General features: G+C 40.6%; 1 protein-coding gene across 5 annotated transcripts; it reads left to right on the top strand.

The window, feature by feature from the left end:
* The first annotated feature begins 98 nt into the window (after nucleotides 1-98).
* Nucleotides 99-23591, top strand: ccdc73 (coiled-coil domain containing 73). Of its 5 annotated transcripts, none has more exons than XM_012924177.4 (21): nucleotides 99-232; nucleotides 3704-3793; nucleotides 3945-4085; nucleotides 6200-6271; nucleotides 6353-6424; nucleotides 6522-6551; nucleotides 6736-6810; nucleotides 8269-8307; nucleotides 9565-9700; nucleotides 10691-10770; nucleotides 10995-11117; nucleotides 11380-11439; nucleotides 11638-11742; nucleotides 15569-15679; nucleotides 15855-15995; nucleotides 17452-17665; nucleotides 17769-19405; nucleotides 19633-19729; nucleotides 19894-20033; nucleotides 22609-22688; nucleotides 23208-23591. In XM_012924177.4, exons 2-21 carry the CDS (start codon nucleotides 3749-3751, stop codon nucleotides 23389-23391), a joined length of 3582 nt encoding a protein of 1193 aa, XP_012779631.3. In that variant the 5' UTR covers nucleotides 99-232; nucleotides 3704-3748; the 3' UTR covers nucleotides 23392-23591. The 5 variants fall into 5 exon arrangements, with proteins under 5 accessions (XP_012779631.3, XP_012779630.3, XP_076742990.1 ...); XM_012924176.4 differs by having other exon boundaries at nucleotides 6516-6551; XM_076886875.1 differs by having other exon boundaries at nucleotides 6516-6551; nucleotides 22609-22692; nucleotides 23208-23336.
* The last annotated feature ends 217 nt before the right edge of the window (nucleotides 23592-23808 follow it).

The following is a 23808-nucleotide window of genomic DNA, read 5'->3' as shown; positions in this document are numbered from 1 at the left end:
TACTATTGTGCAAAAATAGGACATCTCTATTAGAACTCTATTCTATTAATTTATGCATACATGCGTTTTATTTGTGCATTATATATTTTTATAGAAAACTACTGTCATATTAAAATTTGTATTTATATATTTTAAAGTTTTTGGACATTTCACATTTTTGAGAATCTTCTCAGCATCTGTCCAGTGCGCTTCCTGTAGTTCGCCATCTTGCTTGCTGTGCTAATTGCTAAAGGTAAGCTACAACAACAAGCAAACATTTTATTTGAAGTACTTACTTATGGCAGTGCCTAATTTATTTCTCTGTTAAATTAGTGTACAAATATGTATTTCAGCATTAATATGGAAATGTATGTTTAAACAGCAGAGTCATGTTAGCTACAACTAGGTGGCTTTAGCTTTAGCAATCATTTTTGCTAGGCTAAACAGTTTGTGCTTATTCTGTTAGCATGGGAGTTTGATAACACTGGAAATACCTTTAGAACAACAGTACAGTCACAGTAAAAACTAATGCTCTGCATTTATTGTGTTGTTTATCAACATATCTGGGCCTTAGTGTTTTGTTAATACCCAGATTATTAGTTATCATCAGGATAATGATAACTGATTTTGGTACAGTTGAACCTAGAGCAACATTAGTTATCATAATCCAGGAACACCACCAATATGGGCACATCAGATACACCTGATATTGACGAGTCTTACACTGTCAGCTTTCTTCTCTGGCTTCAAACAGACTAAACTTTATTATTATAGTAGCTCTCTTCTAGTCTTACTGATTAAAGTGCCAAAAGTGCTTATCACATTCATACAGTACCTTTACTTACACATAACCAGATTTGTGTATCCTGATTGCCAGTATTAGGGTAACTGGATCCAGAAAACAGAAAGTTATCCTGGGTTCTCTGAACTTTCGTAGTGCAGGGCCAAGGTCTTAAAATTAGATCAATACAAACTCAGATGAACTACAGAACAATAACACATTTTTGAGTGCCATTATTGATTTAACAAAATTAAGCCAAAATGCGCAAGTGGTGTCTAAAAATTTAAGTACACCCTTACTGCCAATCATATGTACTTTATTAATTGATCATCAACAACTGATGATCAATTAACATCTGGAGTATTCAGGTGTTGACCCAAGGAAGAAAGACATTAGCAATGATCTTAGAGAAGCAATTATATCTTCCCACCAGTGTAGGAAGGGTTATCGAGCCATTTTTAAATATTTTAATAATCCTTTTTTCTACAGTGATAAAGTGTAAAACATTCAGGACAGTTGAAATCTTCTTAGGAGTGGATGTCCTAGCAAATTCACCCCAAGATCAGATCAATGTTCAGAGAAACTGCATAAAACGTTAGAGCTTCATATCAGACCCTACAGGCCGACCTTGGCATGCTAAGTGTTAAAGTTCATGACAGTGCAATTAGAAAAAGACTGAACAACTATGGCTTTGTCTGTTGGACAATGTGCTTTTGTCTTGTCCTTTGGACAAACAAGAGCAAAGTGGAGGTTTTTATCCATAATATGCAGCCTCATTATGGCAGTTCAGGAGATAGAGCCGGTCATGTACAAGTTGAGAGATTGGTGGCCTTTTGCCCAAGGATGCCAAATATCCTTGGGCAAGATACTAACCCCAAGTTGCTTTCTGATGCATCCATTGGAATATGAATGAGTGTGAATGTTAGATAGAAAGCAATTGCCTAGAAAAGGCATTTCATTTCATTTAGTCAACCATGAAATCCTCTGTATACCTAAAATATTCTAGAGTCACAGGTGAGGTCATCTGTCGGTCCAAATTGGGTCATGTAGCAGAACAATGATCCCAAGCACAGCAGCAACTCTACAACAGAATGAGTGAAAAAGAAAAGAATCAAGGTGCGTCAGTGGGTTTAAGTGTAGAACTCAGTCTGATTGAAATGGTGTGCTGGGACCTTAAGAGAACTGTATAAACCAATCCCACAAAATCCAGTTAACTAACATTTCAAAGAAAGAGTACACCAAAATTCCTCCACAATGATGCGAGAGACTGATAAAGTCATACAGGAGGCCTTTACTTTTAAGCCACTGCTGCTAAAGGAGGTTTGACAAGTGCTTGAATCACGGGGGGTACGTCGTTTTTCACACACATAAATAAGCCCACAGTATATTACAGCTTATGTTGATTTAATAATAAGGTATGATTATTGATACATTCTTTTTAAATTCTATTTTATTGGAAGGAGGACAGCATACCGCGCCATCGGCCCCTCTGGCCAACACCAGTAGGCGGTAGGGTAAAGTGTCTTGCCCAAGGACACAACGACCAGGACAGAGAGCCCGGGGATCGAACCGGCGACCTTCCGGTTACAGATACGCTTCCCAACCCCCTGAGCCACGGTCGCCCCGTGATAATGTTTAAATATATTTTTCTTATTAGTTTTCCAACTTAGAAAGAAAGCCAAGCCGCTTCAGACTAAAAACACAACATCCCTTTTAAAGTCAGAAAGTTTGGTGTGCGTGACATTTTACTGGTCACATGAGGTGAAGCACAGGTCACTTACTTTATCATATCATTAACAATGTGACAGTAAGCCAGCATGAAAAGAAAATAAGTAGAGTTTATCAGTTTAACCCCTGCATTTCTTTTACTTGACGTGGTAAAATAAAGAAGCCAAATTGTTGTGTTGCAGTAGTTGGCAGTATCCACACTTGGATTGCATGTATTACAGATTCAGAGCTTCTTTAACTTTCTTTTATGGTTGTATTACAAAACAGTTACCAGCATAACTCACACAAAGATAATGCAAACTTCATGTTACTTGACAGAAATGTTCCATTTTAATGGCTACGGCACTTCTTTTAATTTGTCCCTTCATGGCTTGGAGGTGGTAGTTAATACCTGCTCAACTAAATCCCAGGAAAAGCAAATAAAGACACTGCAGTTTCCTCCCCTCCTGCCACATTCACACATACACATTCAGGCTGTGCACATAGTGCGCCAGGAGAGCGACACACTAACGCACGCTTGCACAAATCCCCTCCCTGCTCAGCCGGGGGTCACAGTGTCAGTTTATGATAGTAGCCAATTCTAGCAGGGATCATTTAATTCTCCAACATGATTGATACTAGCGCAGGTTAAATGGGAGAAAAAAGGTCTGTTCTATTAAGAGATCATTGGCTAGTGGAGACCTCCCACTTAAATAGTTATATTTTCAGTAGGTGTGTGCTTGCAGTGTGTGTCTGTGTGTGTCACTCAGTTTCTTGGTTATGTTGAAGGGACAGTTGCAGAGGACTATCCACAGGTCAAATTAAATAACCCAGGTAATTTAAAAAGCATTGACAGTGCAATTTGTCCATTCAGTGTTATTGCTCTGACCCCTATTAGTGTCGATGGGCTGGTTCATTTGAACCTGGATGGCTTATCGAGGTGTTATCTTCTCATCGCAATGGAAGCGGTGTAAAACAAAGAAAGAAAAAAGCCCTAACAGTCATTTCAAAGCCATTAGGTCAGACTGCAGTGATTGAGAAGTATTACGAGGCCTTAATGTTCTTCTCTATTATTTCTACTAAAATCATTTAGGGGTAAAAATTGCAGATGAGGAAGTAATTATAAGCCTATAAGCTCATAAGTGGAAAGGCAGAGATGTTACTGCTTATTAAACCGTCTATTCTATTAACCTTTCCAACAAAATGCGCCCCACTCCCACCCCACCGGATTATCAGGCAGAAGAGGCCCAGTGGGACCTTTGGCTGCCCTGAAACGACTCGATGGATGTTAGCACAGAGTCTGAGACACTTCCCACCCACACCACTGTAAGTTACTAATTTTGACAGTGCAAGGCAAAGTAAATAACATCCATCAGCTGGTTTGTTTACTTGACAAAAGATGAGATTAAAATACATTTTACATGAATGATATTGTTTCAATCTTAGCTTTGTTTGAGATTTCGATCTTCTTTTTCAGTTTGGAGAAGATGTGTTGGAACATGAGCTGAATCTTTCCAGCTCACACTGTCAGACGGAGAGTGGGGGGAACATCTTACTACAGCTGCTGGAATTCAAAACCAATCTGCTCGAAGCCGTACAGGAGCTGCATATTCGGAGGGTAAAGTTGAAGTTGTAACCATGTCACTGTGAAGGCATTAAGGTACCATCTCCTTGAAGTATACTTTATTTTAATTTCATAATCAAAATCACGCCCTGTGTCATGGCTCCGGTGGCATTTTTCTGTTTCTCCATGGTGGTAAAAGACGTAAGTACTTAAAAAAAACTGTAACAAGTATAATAGACCAGTGATCCAATGTAGCCCTTTCGTGGGCAGTGGTAGTACTGCGTTGAGTGTCATGCCTTGATCCCTTTCTCCATCTTCTATTAGCAGTAATTAACAGCAGCTTAGCGACAGAGTTCACTGATTCCTAACTTTAAAAAATCTACCAGCTACAAGCAAGGTTCATCCATACTTTAAATACTGATCACATAAATTAGCAGAACATTTCATATCAATTTACCAAATTAGTGCAGTGAAGCTATTTTATTTAAATAATATCTGAGCTGGTTGGTACTAGAATGATACACGAGACTGACTTATGCATAATTTCAAACAATACTAAAAGCAAAGATTTATAAGCAGATGCGTGAGCACATGCTCTGTGTCAACACTGGTCATTATTAGCAGCGGCTTTCTGGGAATTACGCTGTGCTCGTTTAGGTTCGGAATTGGCTGACATGAGAGCTGTTTGAACTTTGAGGTGCCTTGTTATGTGTATTGTCTCTAGTATTGCTCACTTCCTCTATTCCTCTGTATTATATCACCATTTCCTGAGTAGAACTGAGACACTAATGACTCTGTTTGGCTGAAGAGCAGTGTAATTTCACAAATATATTGGTTATGTTGGTATTAGAGCATTCATAGAGAAAGCTAAGTGCCCCTTTGGCTACGTGGATTTAACCCTGCTGGATATGATGCACATTATGTCAAGAAAGAGGGGAGGGGGTCATATAAGCCTATTAGCCCTTAACCAATGAGCACAAAGTCAATTTGTTTGTAAAGAACTAACAAAAAGAATAAAGCTTTCTCCCCTCCAGCAAGTACTTTAAATCCGAGTGTGCTTAAAGGTTAGAGGAGCAAAAATGGGATGTTGGTCGTTGAGCTTTTATTGTTATAGTCATGTTAACTCAGACACAGACATTAGATGATATATCAGTCTGTTCCTCCTCAGGCACTGCCGTTATCAAAGTAGCACTTTGTAGTTGTGTCGTTCACGGGGGTGGGAAGGTTAAGAGGCAAGAGGATGTCATGATGGAGCCGGACATTCCTGAGCAGGTCAAATTCCAGCACTTTCTTTTTTTTAAAGCGGTGTAACCAGCGGCTTTAGTTGGTGAAGATGAGTCATAAATGGGGAAGAACTGCGAGTAAGATGAAATGTCACATTACATGAAATGCATGTGATATGAGATTTAGTGTGATCTGGAAACAGTGTCAAACTTTTTCCAACTCAAATTTTTATTCCCACAAACTTCCAAATGCCATTTTTTGTTTTTTAACGCCCAATAAAAGGTGACCATTCAGAACAGCAGTAAAAATGGTAAAAAGATGAAAAGCTATAGATGAGATTGTGCAACATGGCTTTTCGGCCTTCTCTTGATACACAGTTACCTGTTTTAATTTACATGGATTACTGATCTTAGAAAGGCTTTGCTGTGCATTTAACACATGCACTCACACATACACACAGCAATTATTCCCTGGTGGAAAAATAACAGCTTTATCTCCTGTGTACTCCTTTTTTCTTTTTTTTGTGCCACGCTGGTAGCATACTTTAATAGGAACTTATAAAATAAGCTCGCTGAGTTAACCGGCTCCCACGTGCACATAAAAAAGTCCCCTGGATATAGTGAGCACTTGACTTTTACCTGCCTTCTCCAAGAGAAGAGGGAGGATAGGGATGGTTTTCCACAAATATCACCTCCCTTCTAATGTTCCCCCGTCACTGACTGCTTCCACAAAAGATACGCAGGACTGAACCAAAGAAACTTAAAGCACTTTGCAGTTTTGGCTCAACTCCACTGGCCCACAGAGTGAAAAAGATGAAGATTTTCAGACTGAATCACACCTTCTTAGTCACAGCTTTCCCGTTTAAATGTTCTTATCAGGTGTTTCCTGGTTGCTTGTCTAATTGTGAACTTACTGATGCCTGAGAGTCAGTTTTTTTGGTTTAGGATGCAGAAACCCGCTTTGAGGATCAGATCAGTAAGCTGGTGTTGGAGAAGCAGGAGATGGAATGGGAGAAGGTACAGCTTTATTTAACAAGTAATATCAAAGAATAGATGAGATCATCAGTAACTTTCTTCCGTCTTCCCTTTCATTTGCAGGAATCCCTACAGCATCGAATTGAATCTGTGACAAAGCAACACACTGAGTCACTCACAAATCTTAAGAAACAGGTGTGGTTTTTATTCCTCCATTTTCATTTCTAAACAAGACTTTTAACAATGTATTAAAACCTTTCCAAATAATTTATTATCTTTTCTCAAGTTTCAGGCCAAATTAAGAAACACAGAGGAGGAAAAGGTACAGAACTCTTATTCCCCCAAACATCCCCACGATAGAGCATTTTATTCAATAAATGTCTTTAGAGGAGAAGTAAATTTACTCATCTCAGTTGCACAGTTTTGGCCCTCGGAGTGAATTCTTTTGTGCTGTGCTTTGGGCTTTTATTGCTTTTTTGACACTCAAAATGAATTTAACATTTCAGGGGAAATATCAGGTCATTGCTGAGTTAAAAGACAAGGAGATTAACAACTTAAAGGAAGAGCTGAAGTCACTGCAGGTACTGAGTTGTTCAACATTCTTCTTTCTTCTCTATCTCTGTTTTATTGTAACATGCACACCATCAGCACCTTTTATCCCTTCTTTATTAAAAATAAGCAAGATAACACAGTTTAATCGTTAAACTGTTCAGAGAGACAAGTAAATAAAGAAAAGGCATGCTCGATCAGAGTCAAGGGTTCTGGTGCATGAGCCTGGCCCGCTCCGGCTCCCCTCTGCTCATCTTCAGACTTGACACCACAGAGGTGATAAACGATCGTACTCACGGTCCAACGCACTTTAACAACCCAGCCGTGTTACAGAGACAATAGAGACCGTTTTTGATATTCTATCTGGGAGACTCTGACTGCTGTGTTTGGATAAAATGAAGCCCGTTTGTGTTCAATCTTGTGACACGGTCTGGTGGATTCTTTAATTTAACACATTATCACACAAGTGACAGGTGGCACTGAAGTGATTTAATTGCCATGTACCTTGACTTATCTGCACACCACTGGTGTTGTATAGTTCAAGTAATGTGAAATATAAAAAGATTCATACACCAGCTATTTTAATTCTAGTAGAAATTTTTTTTTCATATTCATAGTAATGTTTAAATTCATGCAAATGATAAATGGGGTATTATTGCCCCCAAACTTTACCTTTAGGACTATTTTTTTCTGTATTTTGGGGCAAAATATTTTGTTGTTGTTTACATTTTATATGTTAAGAATAAAAAAGGAAACTGTATTTTCTCCTGGCCTAAGACGTAATTTGGACAAAGTCAGTGTTTTTTTGTTTGATTCGTTGTTTGTAGGTGGAAGTAAGTATACAGTTTAAAGAAGCAAAAAAAAAACACAACAATTTGGCAAAATGAGAAAACATCTGGTGGCCCTATCCAGGGTGGGACGGCCTCTTTGAGTCCTGTCAGTGAGGCGTTCATTGTGTAACAATCTATGCCAAAAGTCTATAAACGTGGAGGGACTTAATCACAGAGCCCGTAAAGACAGTGTATTTGAAAGTGAGATGTCTGCATGACATGATGGCAAAACAAAACATTTGGACATGCAGATGCAGAGAGAGAGTTACAGTACTGAAACAAAAGCGTATGTTGAGATGGGGCTTTGTGTCACATTACATGATCTTTAGTTGGTAGAATTTTTGCATTTTTAAAAGATTGTAGATTCAAATTATTTCTTTTTAAATATGTTTTATGTTGCTTTTGTTTACCTGAACATGTTAAGGAAGTCTTTGCAACACAGGCTTCAAAGCTGAAATGTGAAGGGTTTTTTTTTAAACTTTGGAAAAAGCAAGACTTGCTTTAAATTTCACTCAGTTGCTGCTGTTATTAAAAATGTGCCATCTTGATTCCAGATGTGTTGAAAACTGTCATGTACGATTGCAACATCACTTATTTCTATTTTCTAGAAGCCGCTCTCAAAAACAGGCTCGCTAATTTTCTTTTACTTCTGTCACACAGTTGCTGAAGTACAACTTGGAGAAGAAATCAAGTGAGCTGGTAAGGAAGGATTTTTCCATTTATACAAACTGTTGACAGAAGGTTGGTGGGAGGGGAGTAAAATTAAAAGAGGAGGATAAGGGAATGGTGCTAAGGAGGGATGGGTTTAGAGGGGAGAGCTCATCAGGAGTAACGGATAGGGAGTGTGTGACACTTTGAACTGCCAGCACAGCAGAGAAAATATCTCTATTAAAATATTTTATAACTGGGCCTCGCTCAGTTTAACCTTCTTCGCATGCCGGTGGCTCAGCAGAGTGAGAGGGAGTTGTAGAGATCTGGCGAAAAGGAGAGTCGGACAGATTGACTGAAGGGAGTGAGAATGAAAGAGAAGGGAGTGAGTGAGAAAACGGGAGAAGGAAAGAATCTGCTCAGCTTGATACACACAATCAAACTGTAATGGCAGTTTGAAGAGCGATAAAGCGCTCTGAAGCATGAGCCCACTTGATTCTTACATTTCACTGAAAGAGGCAGGCACTAACTCTGTCAAAGCGTGACCCTCACTTTACTTGACAGCTGTTTCCACTGTCGTATGTCTTTATTTTGCAAAATAAGCTAGCTCCTTTTGCTGAGCCACAGCCATCAATCTGCTACAAGCTGGTAATAAAGGGGCAGCGTGGTGGTGAATAGAGGGTCCGTTCTGGATTTGAACCTCCTGGTGACCTGTAGTCGTTCTGTGATGAGTTTGTTTGTTCTCCCTGTTTCATCCAGAAGCTCTAGTTTCCTCTCACAGTCCAAAGACCTGCATGCTACGTTAACTGGTGTTTCTTATTTGGCTGTAGGATGTGAAAGTGTGTCACCTGTGTCTGTATTGCCCTGTGATGAACTGGCGACTTGATAAGTCTTTCTCTTAAGCCCCCAAGGTGGATAAGGGGTTAAAAAATGGGCAAAGGAAGAACTGGAGTCAGGGTGAAATTGCTAATCTGACCCCTACAAAAGTAAAACATCTGCATATGGGCATATCTCATCGACCAATTAACTTTTAAGGGGGAGGGGAGAGAAGCTGGGGACAGGCAGGTGGTGGTGGCTTTAAAGTCTAAGGAGTTTTGCTGTCACCATTTATCATTTGAAACCAGATATAACAAGTGAGGGGCGGATCAAACTGACAAACCGAGGGCCCTCATAGGTTAGAGACATGTCAGTCACATGTAGAATCATCCTCAGTGATATACAAACAGTCCCAGGATCTGTGTCCATTAACGGGCCGGGTCCTCCTCAACATATTTCTTCTTGTCTGTTTTAACTGTGGCCCCTCCACAGGAACAGAAACTGGCCTTACAGAGCCGGACAAAGGACGGCCACCTGAGCCAACTGGGAGAGGTGGAGAAAAGATTCAGTGCCTTGTCCAGGCAGTGTGCCATGGTCAAGCAGGCCCATGACAACCTGGAGCAGAATGGTAATAGATACAGAAAGACAGATATATAAATTAATGTTCTGTATGATGATCACTCTAGGCTTACTAATGATCCCATGCAAACAATTATATACACAAATCAGATCACGCATTTCACATATGTGCCGCTTCAGTTTGTCATTACTGAGTGTTATTAGGTTGTTTTCAGCAGAAGAGGTTCTGGTTTGTTCCCAGTATAGCCTGAATTCTCTCGGTTATAAATATAATAAGGTGCTGGAAACAGTTCACAGGGATCCTGGTACATCGTGACGTGATACAGTAGTATGTCTCTGCTCATGCAGAATTTTCAACAGCACATTCATTCCTGAGAAAATCTTCCTTCACATCATTCATTTCACTTTATCCTCGTCTTTGTTTTGGGGTCAAGATCTGGGTAATGCGCAAAGGTCACTGTCATGTTTCTTTAAATGCTCCTCTAGGAACACTTTGATAAGAGTAAACTATGAAGACATCTCCCAGGTCAGCAGTGAGGTTTAGTTTAGCACTGGGTTGCTATCTAGAGGCTTTATGTGAGCCAAGAAAATATTCCCACACCACCAACACCAGGCAGCCTGTCCTGCTGACACCAGGCAGGATTGATCCATCACATTATTTTCCTGCTCTTTAACTTTTTAACCTTGCTGTCTACTCATCTAACATACTTTCCTCTTTTTCCTGTCAGCTAAAGGTAGAGTTTTTGTCAATGAAGCCCAGATGTAGTCATGTTTAATGAGACGTGTGTTCTTAAACTGATCTTTTGCACAACACCAGCCTCAATTTTTAAGTCCAAGAGGCATTTTCTGGCCAAATATTGGGATTATTTTAGTGTCTGTTACAATTAGTGGTAAACCAACTGCAATGGGAAATCCATTTCATCCTGTGTCCTGTTGTTTAGTTTTTTCATTGAATTTGTGATTTAGATGGGAATCCTTCCTGTTTGCCCTCATGTATAAGCTGTGTATGTTTCATGCTGCACTATGTGTCAATTTCCAGTTGATGAAGCCATGAGAATAAACAAGAAACTGACTTCTGCTAATGAAAAACAAGCAGCAACCATTGTGTCACTAAAGAAGGTATGGGGCCAAGTGGTCTAGCATTTAGATTGTTTGAGGCATTTTTGTGATTTTCCTTCTAAACTTTGTACCATTTGGCGTTATCAGTTAAATATCAGCCACTAAAATATATTGTTGTTTCAAACTAGAAGATATTGAGGGTATTATTTGAGTTGTCCAGTGGCCTGAGTAGTTTGTGAGGCATCAGCTTGACTAATCCTGTGATTCTTATGGTGTCCTGTCAGGAGTTGGATGAAGTCAGTAATGAGCTCAGCAAGGCCAAGATGACTTCAGTTAGACCGGCCAAACCCTACAGTCCCACAGGCAGAGAGCAGCATATACAGCAGCTGCACCAGAAGCTGAAGCTGGTAAATGATGGTCATTAACAGAAATCGTGTTTTATTCTAGCAATTCACAGCCAAATGATCCCAGGTTCAAATCCCATTCTGTGTGAAGTTTGCATGTTAGCCCTGCAAAAGTGTTTGCCGCTGCATAGTACATGGGATAAGGTCCAGCCCCACTGCAACCCTTATTTAAATAAGCTGAAGAGGATAGATGGATCGATTGATTAATGCTGAAAAATCTAATCCAGTTCTGACACAGACAATATTTATTTTTTTGTATGGTTAGGAAACTGAAATGAACAAGAAGCTAAGGGAGGAAAATGCAACTGAACTAGCAGAAAAGCAGGTAAGGACCTGGAACATGACTAAACCTAGACAGCTTTAATGTTGAGTCTCTTCCTTCAGTGAAATTTTGTGAACGTGATTGTTTTGGAAACTCCTTTGAAGTATTTCCACTTTTTATGATGTCAAGGTTCAAATAAACCAAAATCAAGCCCGGTCAGTTTGTGCGCCATTATTGTGTTTGTGTCTGTGTGTGGTTTAGGAGGTGATACGGTCTCTGCAGCACACCCAGCAGCTGTTGCTGAGTCAGACGCAGACAGTGAGGAGAGTAGAGTTGGAGCTACAGACACAAAGACAGACGTGCGAGGTCAGAGTATTTCATCCTGTACTATTTTGTGGATGTAACTCTTCACATGTATACATGTTAGCCAAGACTTCCCTCTTGCCATGCCTTGGTAGCCTTTTTCTGAATTGGCTTCACTTTTCAGACAAGGAGATTACATCTGTGGGGGTTCACATGTAGTGCATTTTAAAAATAACTCAGTCCCCTTACAATTGCTGTCATTCAAAAAGTGGATCAGTCTAAAAAAAAACTTGGTTCTTTTTGCATTCGCGTTATAATAATGAGCTCATTTGAAAAGTCACTTTACAGAATACAGGCAAGTGAAAAGTACTTCTCACTTACCTGTATTCTGCACTAAATTCCCACCAAAGTTCCTTATCTTCATGTGATGGTAAGATGGAGAAAAAGTTTCTAGGTGTTCTGGACAGTTCCAGTTTGATGTGTTCTTCAGTTCCTCCTGCACACCAAACTCTCATTCAGCTTTATTATTATTTTCAAGGGCAACTGTTTTTTGTCTGTTTGCTTTGAGCATCTCATTGCAGTTGCGTGTGATCTGTCTGTTGTGTCTCTGCAGACCTAAATTACAATCCCCGATGATGAAACGCATGTGAAGTTTACTTTAACAGATCAAAAGAGAGAAAACAGCTAATATGCGTATCTGAGTGCCCGGCTTGAAATTACCTCCACCAAGGAGTTTCTGGTTTGAAGGCATTTGTGTGCATGTCATTCTGTCTGTAAATACAATAGCTTGAAAACTTTAGAATGAATTCTGGTGAAACTCTGTAGGGGTGTAGAGTGGAGTTTACACCCCATTCTGTCATGCTAATCTCCAAAAGTTGATTCTGTTCATCTGGACGTAGCGTTTTGTGGGAGAAACGTTTCGTTACTCATCCAAGTGACTTCTTCAGTCTCAGCTGACTGCAGGTTTCCAATCTTATAAACAGTACATTTGCATAATGACTGAAACCAGCCCACTGAAGGAACAATGGGCTGGGAGGTCAGTTCCTTAATCATAATTATGCAAATTCTCATGACCATTGATCAACAACCACTGACCAAAACCCACTGATCAATGGCCATGAGTACCATTCACAGAGAGTTGGGGAATGGCTGCAATCACAACATGTAAGATGGTGACAGATGTACCCTTAGGCCCCCTCCTCGATTCAGAGATGGTCTTTCCCTTTTCACATAAATGGCCTCCTTGACTCTGCGCTCAAACCAGCGTTCCTCCCTGTCCAGGATGTGTACATCCTCATCCTTGAAAGAGTGTCCACTGGCCTGTAGGTGTAAACAGACTGCAGAGTCCTGGCCAGACGAGGTGGCTCTTCTGTGTTGTGCCATCCGCTTCTCCAGAGGTTGTTTGGTTTCCCCGATGTATATATCCCGGGAATCCTCCTGGCACTTAACAGCGTACACTATGTTACTCTGTTTGTGTCGGGGGAGCCGATCCTTGGGGTGGACCAACTTTTGGCGCAGCGTGTTTTGGCGTTTAAAAGCCACAGAGACCCGGCGTTTAGAAAAAATGCGTCTCAACTGCTCCGATACTCCTGACACATATGGGATCACTACAGGTTTTCGCTTGGGCTGTTCTTCTGCCTCCCTGGCCGCTGTGTCAGTGGGGATGGTGTTCACTCTGTGTTGTAGCGTCCTGATGACACCCAGTTTGTGCTCCAGTGGATGATGAGAGTCAAACCTTAAATACTGGTGTAGGTTTACGGTACACGTCAGCTTTTAGATGGCCCCCATTACTGATGGAAATCTCACAGCCTAAGAAGGCTAACCTGCCACTTTTCATATCCTCCCTGGTGAATTTGATGTGTCGGTCCACCGAGTTAACGTGATCCGTGAAATGTGGTACGTCCTGAGATTTGATTTTCACCCAGGTGTCATCAACATATCTGAACCAATGGCTTGGTGGTGTTCCAGGGTAGGATAGCAAAGCCCTTTTTTCCACTTCTTCCATGTATAAATTGGCCACGATGGGTGAAACTGAGGAGCCCATGGCACACCCATGTTTCTGCCTGTAGAACTGACCCTTGTATGTGAAGTAGGTGGAATGAAGACACAGTTCAAACACACTTGGTCGATGCTGAGAGTGGTCCTGTTGCTGAGGTTGGGGTCATCCTAATCTCTTACGGACTACCTCCAACGCTTTCGTGACTGGGATGCAAGTGAAGAGAGATGTAATGTCGTACGAGACCATGGTTTCATCTGCCTCCATAATGACATCTCTCACCTTCTCAACAAAATCCAGGGTGTTCTGGATGTGGTGTTCAGAGCTGCCCACCAGCGGGTTGAGGATCGAAGCCAGAAACTTGGAGATGTTATAGGTGACAGAGTTGATCATGCAGACAATCGGTCTTAAAGGTGCACCCTGTTTATGTATTTTCGGTAAACCATACAGACTTGGTGTAGATTCCCCTGGGTACAGCCTGTGGTATGAGGTCCGGTCGATAGCCTTGTCTTGTTCTCACTGCTTCAGACAGTCTATCACCCTCTTCCTGTAGCCACTTCCTGGGTCTCGTTTCAGGGGCTTATAAGTATTTTCATCACTGAGTAGTGACAAAATCTTCTCATGATAGTCTTTCTGGTTTAGCAATACTGTGCACCGACCCTTGTCTGCTGCAAGGATGATAATGTTGTTGTCATCACTAAGTGATGTGAGTGTCTTCCTCTCCTCCATGGTGATGTTGGATGCTGGGGGCTTTGCATTGCTGAGACAGGCCGAAACTTTCGTCATGCTAAGTAAATAGTGCCCAGAGAGAGAGCTACATTTTGGAGTGCTTCTTGTTTATTAATGTGTTAGATTGGATAATTATGTCCAAATACACATTTCAACCTTAATCACACATTTAGAAAAGTGTTGCAAAGAAGAAAAGAATAGAAATGTAAAGTGTAAATCAGAAAAAATAGCACATCTTAATCTCCTGATTTATTTTTAACTGGTGTATTCATGTTAACTATCATATACTGTATGTAGTACAAATATTGGTAAGCATCACTGGTAAGCAAAATTGATTTAATAATAACAAAGTTTTTTTTGCCTACAGGAGAGAAAAAATTAGCTCCAGGTGTGTCTTTGTTTATCAATAATAAGGAAGAAATAGAAGAATTTATCTTGTTGATTCTTACAAATTACAGTCATACATTTAAGCCACATTTAACAAAAAATTTGGGGCGAATGAAATTTATCCTTACAGACTCTGGACTTTAAAGTTAGTGCGATTTCAGTCCTTTTATGTTAGAATACTTTAATTGGTTTTTGTGTGCAAAAACAAAAATAAATGCCAAACTTATAGTAATGACATGTCTGTTATCCCACTTCACCTTTGTAGAAACCTCCTTTTCATGCACGTTGGAGTTTTGGCTGATAGAAAATGTGATTTATGTCTCCAGATAAAACCCTGCACCACCCATTGGTCCCACACAGATCAGAAATTTTTCAGGGTCTATTTAAATGATTATAGAGTAAATTTATGCAAAGACCAAAATGAATGACAACCATTGTTCCTTCCCATAAACTTGATGAATGGGATGTTGTATATCACAGCATGTACATGTGTGAATATAGTCGGCTCCACAACTGAATGATAGTGTGTTTATTCTGCATTTATAGCTTTAAAGTTTATTGTTCTCTTTTCTTCTCTCTATACCACCCCCTCTCATTTTAATTCACCTATTCATTAATTTATTAAAATCATTATCAAAATGACACAAGCCAACTGATTTGTATTAGCAAGAAGTCCTCTCTCTGCCTGCCCTGTTTAGAACCCCCTGTTCACATTAAATAAACACATAAAAATTTAGTATTGCACTAAAACCACATGGGCGATTAATTTTACTGCAGGCCCTTAAACAGGAACATGAGGTGATGGGAGAGCAAAGCAAGGCAATGGAAGACAAGGTGGCCCAACTGATGGAGAGCTATGCTGCTTCCAAGACCAGCTGGGACAAAGAGGTAGAAGAAAAACTGTGCTGTGGGAGAAGGCATTGTGATGATAGTAGCACATATTTACAGTGTCCGTCAGGCTGGACTCTTCTATAGCAGACTTAATGTGTATATGGGAAGATGCCAGAAAATCATACAAGCTAATTTAAAATCACATCTTTCATTTGTCTGTGTGGGTAAACAGAAGACGAAGTTTCTGGATCACCTCAAGACACAGCAAGAAGCCCTTCAAGCACTGAAAGAGGCTTATGATGATCTTCATCAGAAACACGCTGAGCTGTCCTTACAGGCCAAATCACATGAACAGCACATACATGAAATGGAGGTATGTATCCAAAAACACATGTAGGGGATTACACGTGTCATGTGAGGCAGGAGTGAAAGATGGGTACGGGGGGCTACAAATGACAAATAATGACACTGTGATTTGTAGCGGAAGTAGTGAACAGATGAAAGAGAGCCTGGAGAGGTGGAGGTATGCTCTAGAGAGAAGAGAAATAAAAGTTCGTAAAAACAAGCAGATGTAACAGGGATGCTCCAAGGAGAAGAAGCAGTGATGGTGGATGAATTTAAATGCCTGGGGTTAACCATTCAAAGCAATGGGCAGTGCACAAGTAATGTGAAGAAGAGAGTGTAGGCAGGGTACAGTTGTTGGAGATGAGTGTCTTGGGTGATTTGTGAAAGCAAGAGTGAAAGGGAAGGTTTGCAAGATGGCGGTGAGACCTGCTGCTATAGAGACAGTGGTGCTGAAAAAGGACAAGAGGCCGAGCTCCACATTAAAGCACAAAGGGGATCAGGTCTGTGGAGCAAATTGTCCCTAACATCAGGACATCTCCAGTATTAGATGCTTTCAAACCCCGTATGTATTTTTTGGCTTTTAAATCAGAATGAGTTTGAAGTACTTTCATTTGTGCTGTTTTTACACAGCTTTATATTTCATTTAACTCTGTCATTTTTCTCCTGTGTTTTATTTGATTTGATCATTTTAGATATATAGCACTTTGTTCAACAGCTGTTGTTTTTAAATGTCCTGTAGAGACGAACTTTACTTGATTTGAGTACATCAGAGAGACAGCTCAGGTTCAGTGTTTCGGAGGCAGAGTTATAGCGGCAAGGCTGACGGTTGGACACGTACAGGGGAGAGATAGTGGATACACTGGGCAAAGGATGCTAAATATGGGGCTGGCAGGCAGGAGGAAAAGAGGAAAAGAAGATTCATGGATGTTGGTGTGACAGTAGAGGATGCTAGGGATAGGGTGAGATGAAGAAGAAGAGAGTTTCTCTTAACAGAACACAATAAACACTTTTCTACAACTCTGTTTTTACATGGAAAAACTCATCACGCAGACTTTGTACTACTCAATTGATAAGTTTAAAGTATTTACAGGGGACCTTCACTTTTTTCTACCAATATCTGTACTGTTGCAGTGTTGGATGATTATATTAAAAATGAAAAATAACTAAAATGAAAAATTAACAGGTTGTGTTTTCAGCAGTTTTGACAGAAAGTGAAATACATGTGCTGACTTGCAGAACGTTAAGAACTGCAAAGCGGTCCTCTCATTTATTAGACAAACCTTTCAAAACAGACCAGAGTCAGCACTTGAACATTCAGGGATAAAGAAACCAGGAACAGAGCTCACTATAATATTTTTCATAATATTCTGATTTACAGCTATGGGAATAATGTTAATAACAGCAGGTGTAGCTGATGTATAGTAGGTGAGTTTATAAGAGAAACTGTCATGTGAATGCATGCATGTTTATTTTTCTTTGCACAGGTAAGAGACAGCAGCCAGACACTCAGTGTTTCTACCCATCCCACCTCTGTGGAGGAAGTTAGAGGCGAGGAATCTGTAAGTGAACGCATCTCCAGATCTAAGCTTCCCGGCTTTGGCAGTCTGCAGCACTCGGTCTCCTCTCAGGCCAAAATTCCAGACCGTTTAGAGGACACAGCAACTGGAACTATGATACTTGCCACTGCAGAAACTGAAGGTCAGCACACTAAATATAAACATACAGACGATAAATATGTTCTAAGAAACCATGAGACAGTCATTTTCTTATTTTTTCTCATGCGCGTTTTATTCTCTTTTAGGTCAAAAAGTCCCAAAACAACAGTCACAAACAATAAAAGAGCCTTTAAGCCACCTAAAAATGCCCAGTTGTCCACTTACCATGAATTTCAGCTCGTGTACTTTTTCTGGGACAGGAGCCACAGAGGCCATAACATTGAACAAAGGGGTTAACAACTCGAAAAGTGAACACAACCCTGATGTGCTTTCAGATCTAACTAATACTGCTCTCTCTGTGTCTGATGATGATACCCACTTTATCAGAGGTTGCTCTGCGAGTAGTATAACTGCATCGAACTCCGATTACAGCTCTCTCGGTGAATCTGCAGATTTACCAACAAACATGAAAAATAAAGGAGACGACACAGGAATGAATGAGAAAGAACATGAGGAGAAGGACAGCGGGAAACAAGGAAATAGCCATAGAGAAGAAGAGGAGAAAAATACAGGACAGCTGAGGAATAGGGAAGACGATCAAGGAGAAGATGTGAAGGAGGGAGGACGTGCTGGAGAAAAGAGAGGAACAGCCATGGCACAAACAACAGATAGAAGAAACAGGCGAGAGGACAGTGAGGGGTCAGCAAAGGATGCTGGAACAGAAACAAAAGATAGAGCGGATGGAGCGAAGGAGAGAGAAAAGACAGCAGTGCAGACACCACAAACACAGATACGAGCCCAGACGATCACTGATATGACTGCTGAAAAGAGCCACACACTGCAGGTCATTGACTTCATGGGCGCTGAGCCGCCTGTGGATGTCTGTAAACCCTCAGACTTCACACAAAGTCTCTGTCAGAAAGTCAGTGAAAAGGATGCTGAATGCAAACATTTGAAGATCCATGGTGAGACTGGAAGAGATGGAGAACATCAAAGTGTTAGCTCTGAACAACAGGAAGTTTCAAATTTGTGTCAAAACGAGGTCCAAAGCTCAGACGGAGACACAGGATCACTAAGTCAGCCTCCCACCAAAAAAGCAGGGGAGCTTTCTGCTGGACTTTCTGAACACCTGAAGCAGTCAAGTACCTCACAGACAGACGATGCCGCATCAGCTGGTCACTCATATGGTTTTCACAGCGCTGAAAACTTGGGATCATGTCAGACACATACAGAAACACGTACTCCTTCTGATGTTATTTCAGATATGACGCAAACAGATGAAATCTTTGATGTACCTGTGAGTGAAAAACTGGCAGAACCTGAGCAGCTGCTGGAAAGCTTAGAGCAGAAAGATGGGCAGCGGAAGTCTGTGGTAACTGTTGAAGGAAAGGGTGATCCAAGTGTAGAGAACAGAAGAAAAGATGAATCAAGTGTAGATACGAATGTCTATCAAACACCTATGGAAGAATCCCACTTAAAAGATGGCAATGTTAATATTACGATGGGTGCCATAACCCTTGATTCTGAGGTGAAAAGTGAGCATATAAAGGACACAGAAGATACAAAGAAGACTAAAAGTGAAACAGATCCGAAGCTGCCACTCGTTACAAGTCTGGGTCACAAGCAGCCTGAGTTAGGAGAGAAGCTGCTGAGTGATTGTGGCAAGTCGTCTCTGCCCAGCAAAAAGACTTACAGGCCATTATTTGAGTGGGCCGCTCCCGAGAGAAGAAAGTCAAACTCCAGAACAAAGTCAGATGTCACCATAGCGCACCAGCCAATCCAGGTATTAGAATCAAAAGGTTGTAGCGTTTTCAAGCTGTGTGATGAAAATATGTACAACAGTTTCAAAAGTCATATGATGCTCATACAGGACTAACTAGCTACACTAACCTAGAGAAGTGCAGTTAATCTTAGTTTGTAATCGTAACAATTTTTTGACATTCGGATGTAGAAATGCTTTAAAGCTGTGGTTAGTTTTATATCAGTTAAAATCTTGGTGTTTTTTTCCAGGGATCTTCTCTGTCTGAGCAGAATACAACTGCTGGATTCCCAGGACATCCTGCCAGCACAATAATACCCAAGCCCCTCAAAAGCAAACACGACAATGGTGGTGGTTTATCATTTCACTAAGGAGCACAGAAACTGCTCTGATGCATGACTAGGAACATCTTACACAGTGAATTCATTGTCCGTCTGCGTTTCTTACCATTACTAATCATCATTCATTCTTGCTTTCTTGCTGTTCTTGCCATCTCACCTCATTCCTCTTAGTCCCCTTGGTGATTATGAGGGCGTCAGACCTGTTGAATGCCTCCAGTGTCTGTGGGACCGCACCTTCCCTGAGGAGAAAGCAGCAGGGACTCTGGGAAGCAGTGCAGGAGACCTGCAGAGAGAGAACAGCAGCAGATACGGTCAGTTGTTAAGAAGTAGGGAATTGCTGGTACGACACTTTAGAAGGTGGCTCATTTATAACTGTGAGAGTTAATAATCATATATGTATGTCACAGAAGTTATTTTAAAATAGCTTGTAAAACACTAGTCAAGTGATAAAGCACAGCTCATGATTTACATACCTTTACATTTGAGAGCTTTATTGATGAGTCCTCACTGTGCGAGCTGCACTTTGGAAAATTTAATTTCAGCTGCTGAAGCCCGTGTCCAAGTACATTTCATCACAGTGAAGCTTTAATCGTGTTCTCTAGTACAAGTTGATGTTGAGCAGCAGGAAATGGCCACAGTGTCGTGTTCACATAGAAATGCGTGCCCCCCCCCTCAGAGGACATCAGAATGACCGTTATAAAAGGGTTTTCTCTGTCGAGGTCATTGCTGTTCCACAGATTCAGAGCTTCATCATTTTATAGAATGTGTCTGAGCGGAGCCCATGGGAAATTTGAGCTGGAGCTTGAATGAATATGCCCGTTACAACAGCCTGACATGTCCTCAGAGGAACTAGATATTAAAATGCTCTTTCAACATTTTTGTGGTCCTGGACATTTAGAATGTAGGAGAACTTGTTTAACAGAGTACGCAGAATATCTGACAAAGATTTCAGAGGTTTCAAACTTTCCTGCTCTTTGATTAATGTTCGGTCAGGTGTTGACCGAATGGATGTGGCTTGATGTATGTTGAGCTCATAGACAGCCAGACAGACAGAGAACAAATGACCTGTGGAAGAAAAAGTACCTAATGATGCCTGGGTACCTCGCCTCTCTCACTCACTCAGTCTCTGGTCTCCACTCTCGCTCTGTCTTCCTCTCTCACTTCATCATTTGTCCCTCACTCACCTTCTCCACCCTCTTGCTGTTTCACTTTTTTTAAATTCTGTTTCACTTTTTCTCTCTCACACGCTCCCAAACTCTTTTGTCACCATCACCGCACTGTCACTCTGTGTTTTATACAATCCAGGTGCTCGCAGTTGAGGGAGATGGGCTGCAGCATGACTCGAGTATGAGGGGAAAAAACAAACTCATCTGATAGTTTAACAAATTGTAAAGAAGACCAAAGCGAAGAGTTCTGGCTGCTCTCTCTGGGCTGGATACAGATACAAATATCAGTTGTTGCTGCTTATTGTCTGCCCTGAATTTGTTTATCTGTCTTTTCTTTTCTTATGAAGGAATTAAGCATTGAACTGACATTTTTGTACCAAAAAAAGACCAAATGGTGGTGATAGATTTCTGCCTTATAGGTGCACCAGGTTGATCACAGTCTGTGGGCTTCTGCTTGTCCGCTTGATTTTCAGAATTGGCCATAGATTGCAGATCAGGGGAGTTACTGGGTTGTGAATCCACATTGTTCATTTGATATTCCACTTTATCACTTTATCAGGACTAGATTGCGATCACTCAGGATTTGGCCTAGAAGCATGCCACAGAGAACTGAAGGAGAAGGTTGAACACTATGAATACTCACTCTTTTCATACATTTGATTTATCTGCCAGTAATAGTCCAAATCCTATAGAAGAATCTTTGTGTTTCTTATTTACTGTATTATCTCAAACTATTATATTATAGAATAATAAATATGAAACACAAACTTTGTGTGACCACAATCATCAGCAGGGATGATGAGACAGAGTACCGGGCTGTGGTCGACTCCTTTATCACGTTGTTTGAGCAGAATCATCTGCAGCTCAACGTGGCAAAGACCAAGGAACTGATCGTGGACTTCAGGAAGACCAGGAAACACTTGACCCCTGTTTCAATCCAGGGGGTCAGTGTTGACATTGTGGAGGACTATAAATACCTTGGAGTACACATTGACAATAAACTGGATTGGGCTAAAAACACCACAGCACTTTACAGGAAGGGCCAGAGTCGTCTCTATTTTTTGAGGCGACCGAGGTCCTTCAACATCTGCCAGAAAATGCTGAGGATTTTCTATGAGTCTGTTGTGGCCAGTGCGATCCTCTATGCTGTTGCATGCTGGGGGAGCAGGCTGAGGGTCGCAGATGCCAACAGACTTAATAAACTAATCCGTAAGGCCAGTAATGTTGTGGGGATGGAGCTGGACTCCCTCAAGGTGGTGTCAGAGAGGCGGATGCTGTCCAAGATAAAGACAATGTTGGATAACACCTCCCACCCACTCCATGACATGCTGGTCAGTCAGAGGAGCACATTCAGTGAGAGACTGAGATTATCGAAAAGCACCACTGAACGACACAGGAAATCATTCCTGCCTGTGGCCATCTCCCTGTACAACGCATCCACTTAACACACTGTTTGCTGCTACAACTACACATGTTTCTTTTCCAGCTATTTATTTATGAGTGACTTATGTATGTGTATATATGTATATATTGTACTATTCTTAGTTAGCGTATTGTCTGTCTTGTCTTAATGTTGGTTTATGTTGGTTTATAATGGAGCACTGTAACAAAAAATAATTTCCCCCAGGGATCAATAAAGTATTCTGATTCTGATTCTGATCACAGCTTTCTCACAGTGGATATTTGGTGATATCTACTGTTTGTCGTCGTTTTTATGCAGGATGGCAGAGCTCCTCCGCCAAGCTGTTCTTTTCCAGCCTCCAGCACAGGCAGCAAACTGTCATGGCAAACCACTGCAGAGTGAGTATGTTTGTTCTTTAGAAAGAAGACACCAGCATTTGAACCAGAATAAATGTCAAAGTAAATAAGTAATAATGGGCAAATTTCATAGCTCCTATCTTTGTATCTACACACCTGAATGAAAATGTTCTTCACTAACGTTTTGGCCCATTCAGTAGTTAACAAAAGTATTGACAAAAAACAAGAGGGTTTTTTTTTTTTTTCTTGGTTAAAAATGATATTTTAGAAGTTTTAGAAGTATTCTTATCATCTTATTCTATTCCAGCGTTTTTCTAATTTTTGCTATGTGACTTTGCACTGTCCACTTTCTGCTGTAACAAATCAAATTTCCCATGTGCGGGGCTAATAAAGGTTATTTTATCTTATTATCTTATCTTAAACATTTTCATTTAAGTGCATTACTTCAGTCTAATGGTAAGGAGAATTTGTATCGCTTAATTTGAAATGTGTATTATTACATGATTAATAATATGATTACTGACTACAAACAAGTTCATGCTAGTGTTTTCTTTGAATCAGGTGTAGCAGAGCTCCTACCTTAGCTGCAGGACCTAGTTCAGAGTCCAACTGGGAACTCTCCTGCTCCCAGGAGAGGGACGATCAACAGGAATCATTCAGGGCGCAGATCTCAAAAATCGAACAGTTCCTCAAGACAGAGAGACTCCGTCTGTCCAAAAGACAACGAACTGAACCAAATCTGTAGAAACTGCTGGTCGTCTTTATTCGCTGTCCTAGGTGAGACATTGTGTGGCACACGTTTGACAGTTATTGTTAGCGCAGGTCTAAATGTTCTGAAACATAATTGCTTTTTAATATATACATGTGTTACTGATTCCTTTGAACTGTATAGTTTCTTCTAACATTGCTGTTTGAAGTTTAAAGTTTTTTGGGTCAAATCATTAATTCTTCACTTTATTGTTATTTTAACATTTCTGTGCTTTAAATGGAAAACTGCAGAGTTTGTGTGTTTGTTTCACACGTGTGTATTTTTATGTTTTTAAGTGAAGAGATGAAAATAAGATAAGATAGCCTTTCTAAGTGACAAATATACAATACTACTACTGCTACGTTGGTAAGATTTTATTTTATCACACAGTTGCATGTGATTTAAGTAATTTTA

The sequence above is a fragment of the Maylandia zebra genome, linkage group LG7 (assembly GCF_041146795.1).
Source record: "Maylandia zebra isolate NMK-2024a linkage group LG7, Mzebra_GT3a, whole genome shotgun sequence".
In the NCBI taxonomy this organism is placed as follows: Eukaryota; Metazoa; Chordata; class Actinopteri; order Cichliformes; family Cichlidae; genus Maylandia; species Maylandia zebra.
This window is presented reverse-complemented; position numbering and strand designations above follow the sequence as displayed.

What these genes read in the sequence shown, in the direction of transcription:
- ccdc73 (XM_012924176.4), top strand. Translation starts at nt 3,749, where the DNA reads ATGGATGTTAGCACAGAGTCTGAGACACTTCCCACCCACACCACT. An exon ending in GAAACACAGAGGAGGAAAAG is followed by an intron (nt 6,552 to 6,735) that starts GTACAGAACTCT and finishes TTAACATTTCAG; the next exon opens with GGGAAATATCAGGTCATTGC. An exon ending in CACAAAGACAGACGTGCGAG is followed by an intron (nt 11,743 to 15,568) that starts GTCAGAGTATTT and finishes ATTTTACTGCAG; the next exon opens with GCCCTTAAACAGGAACATGA.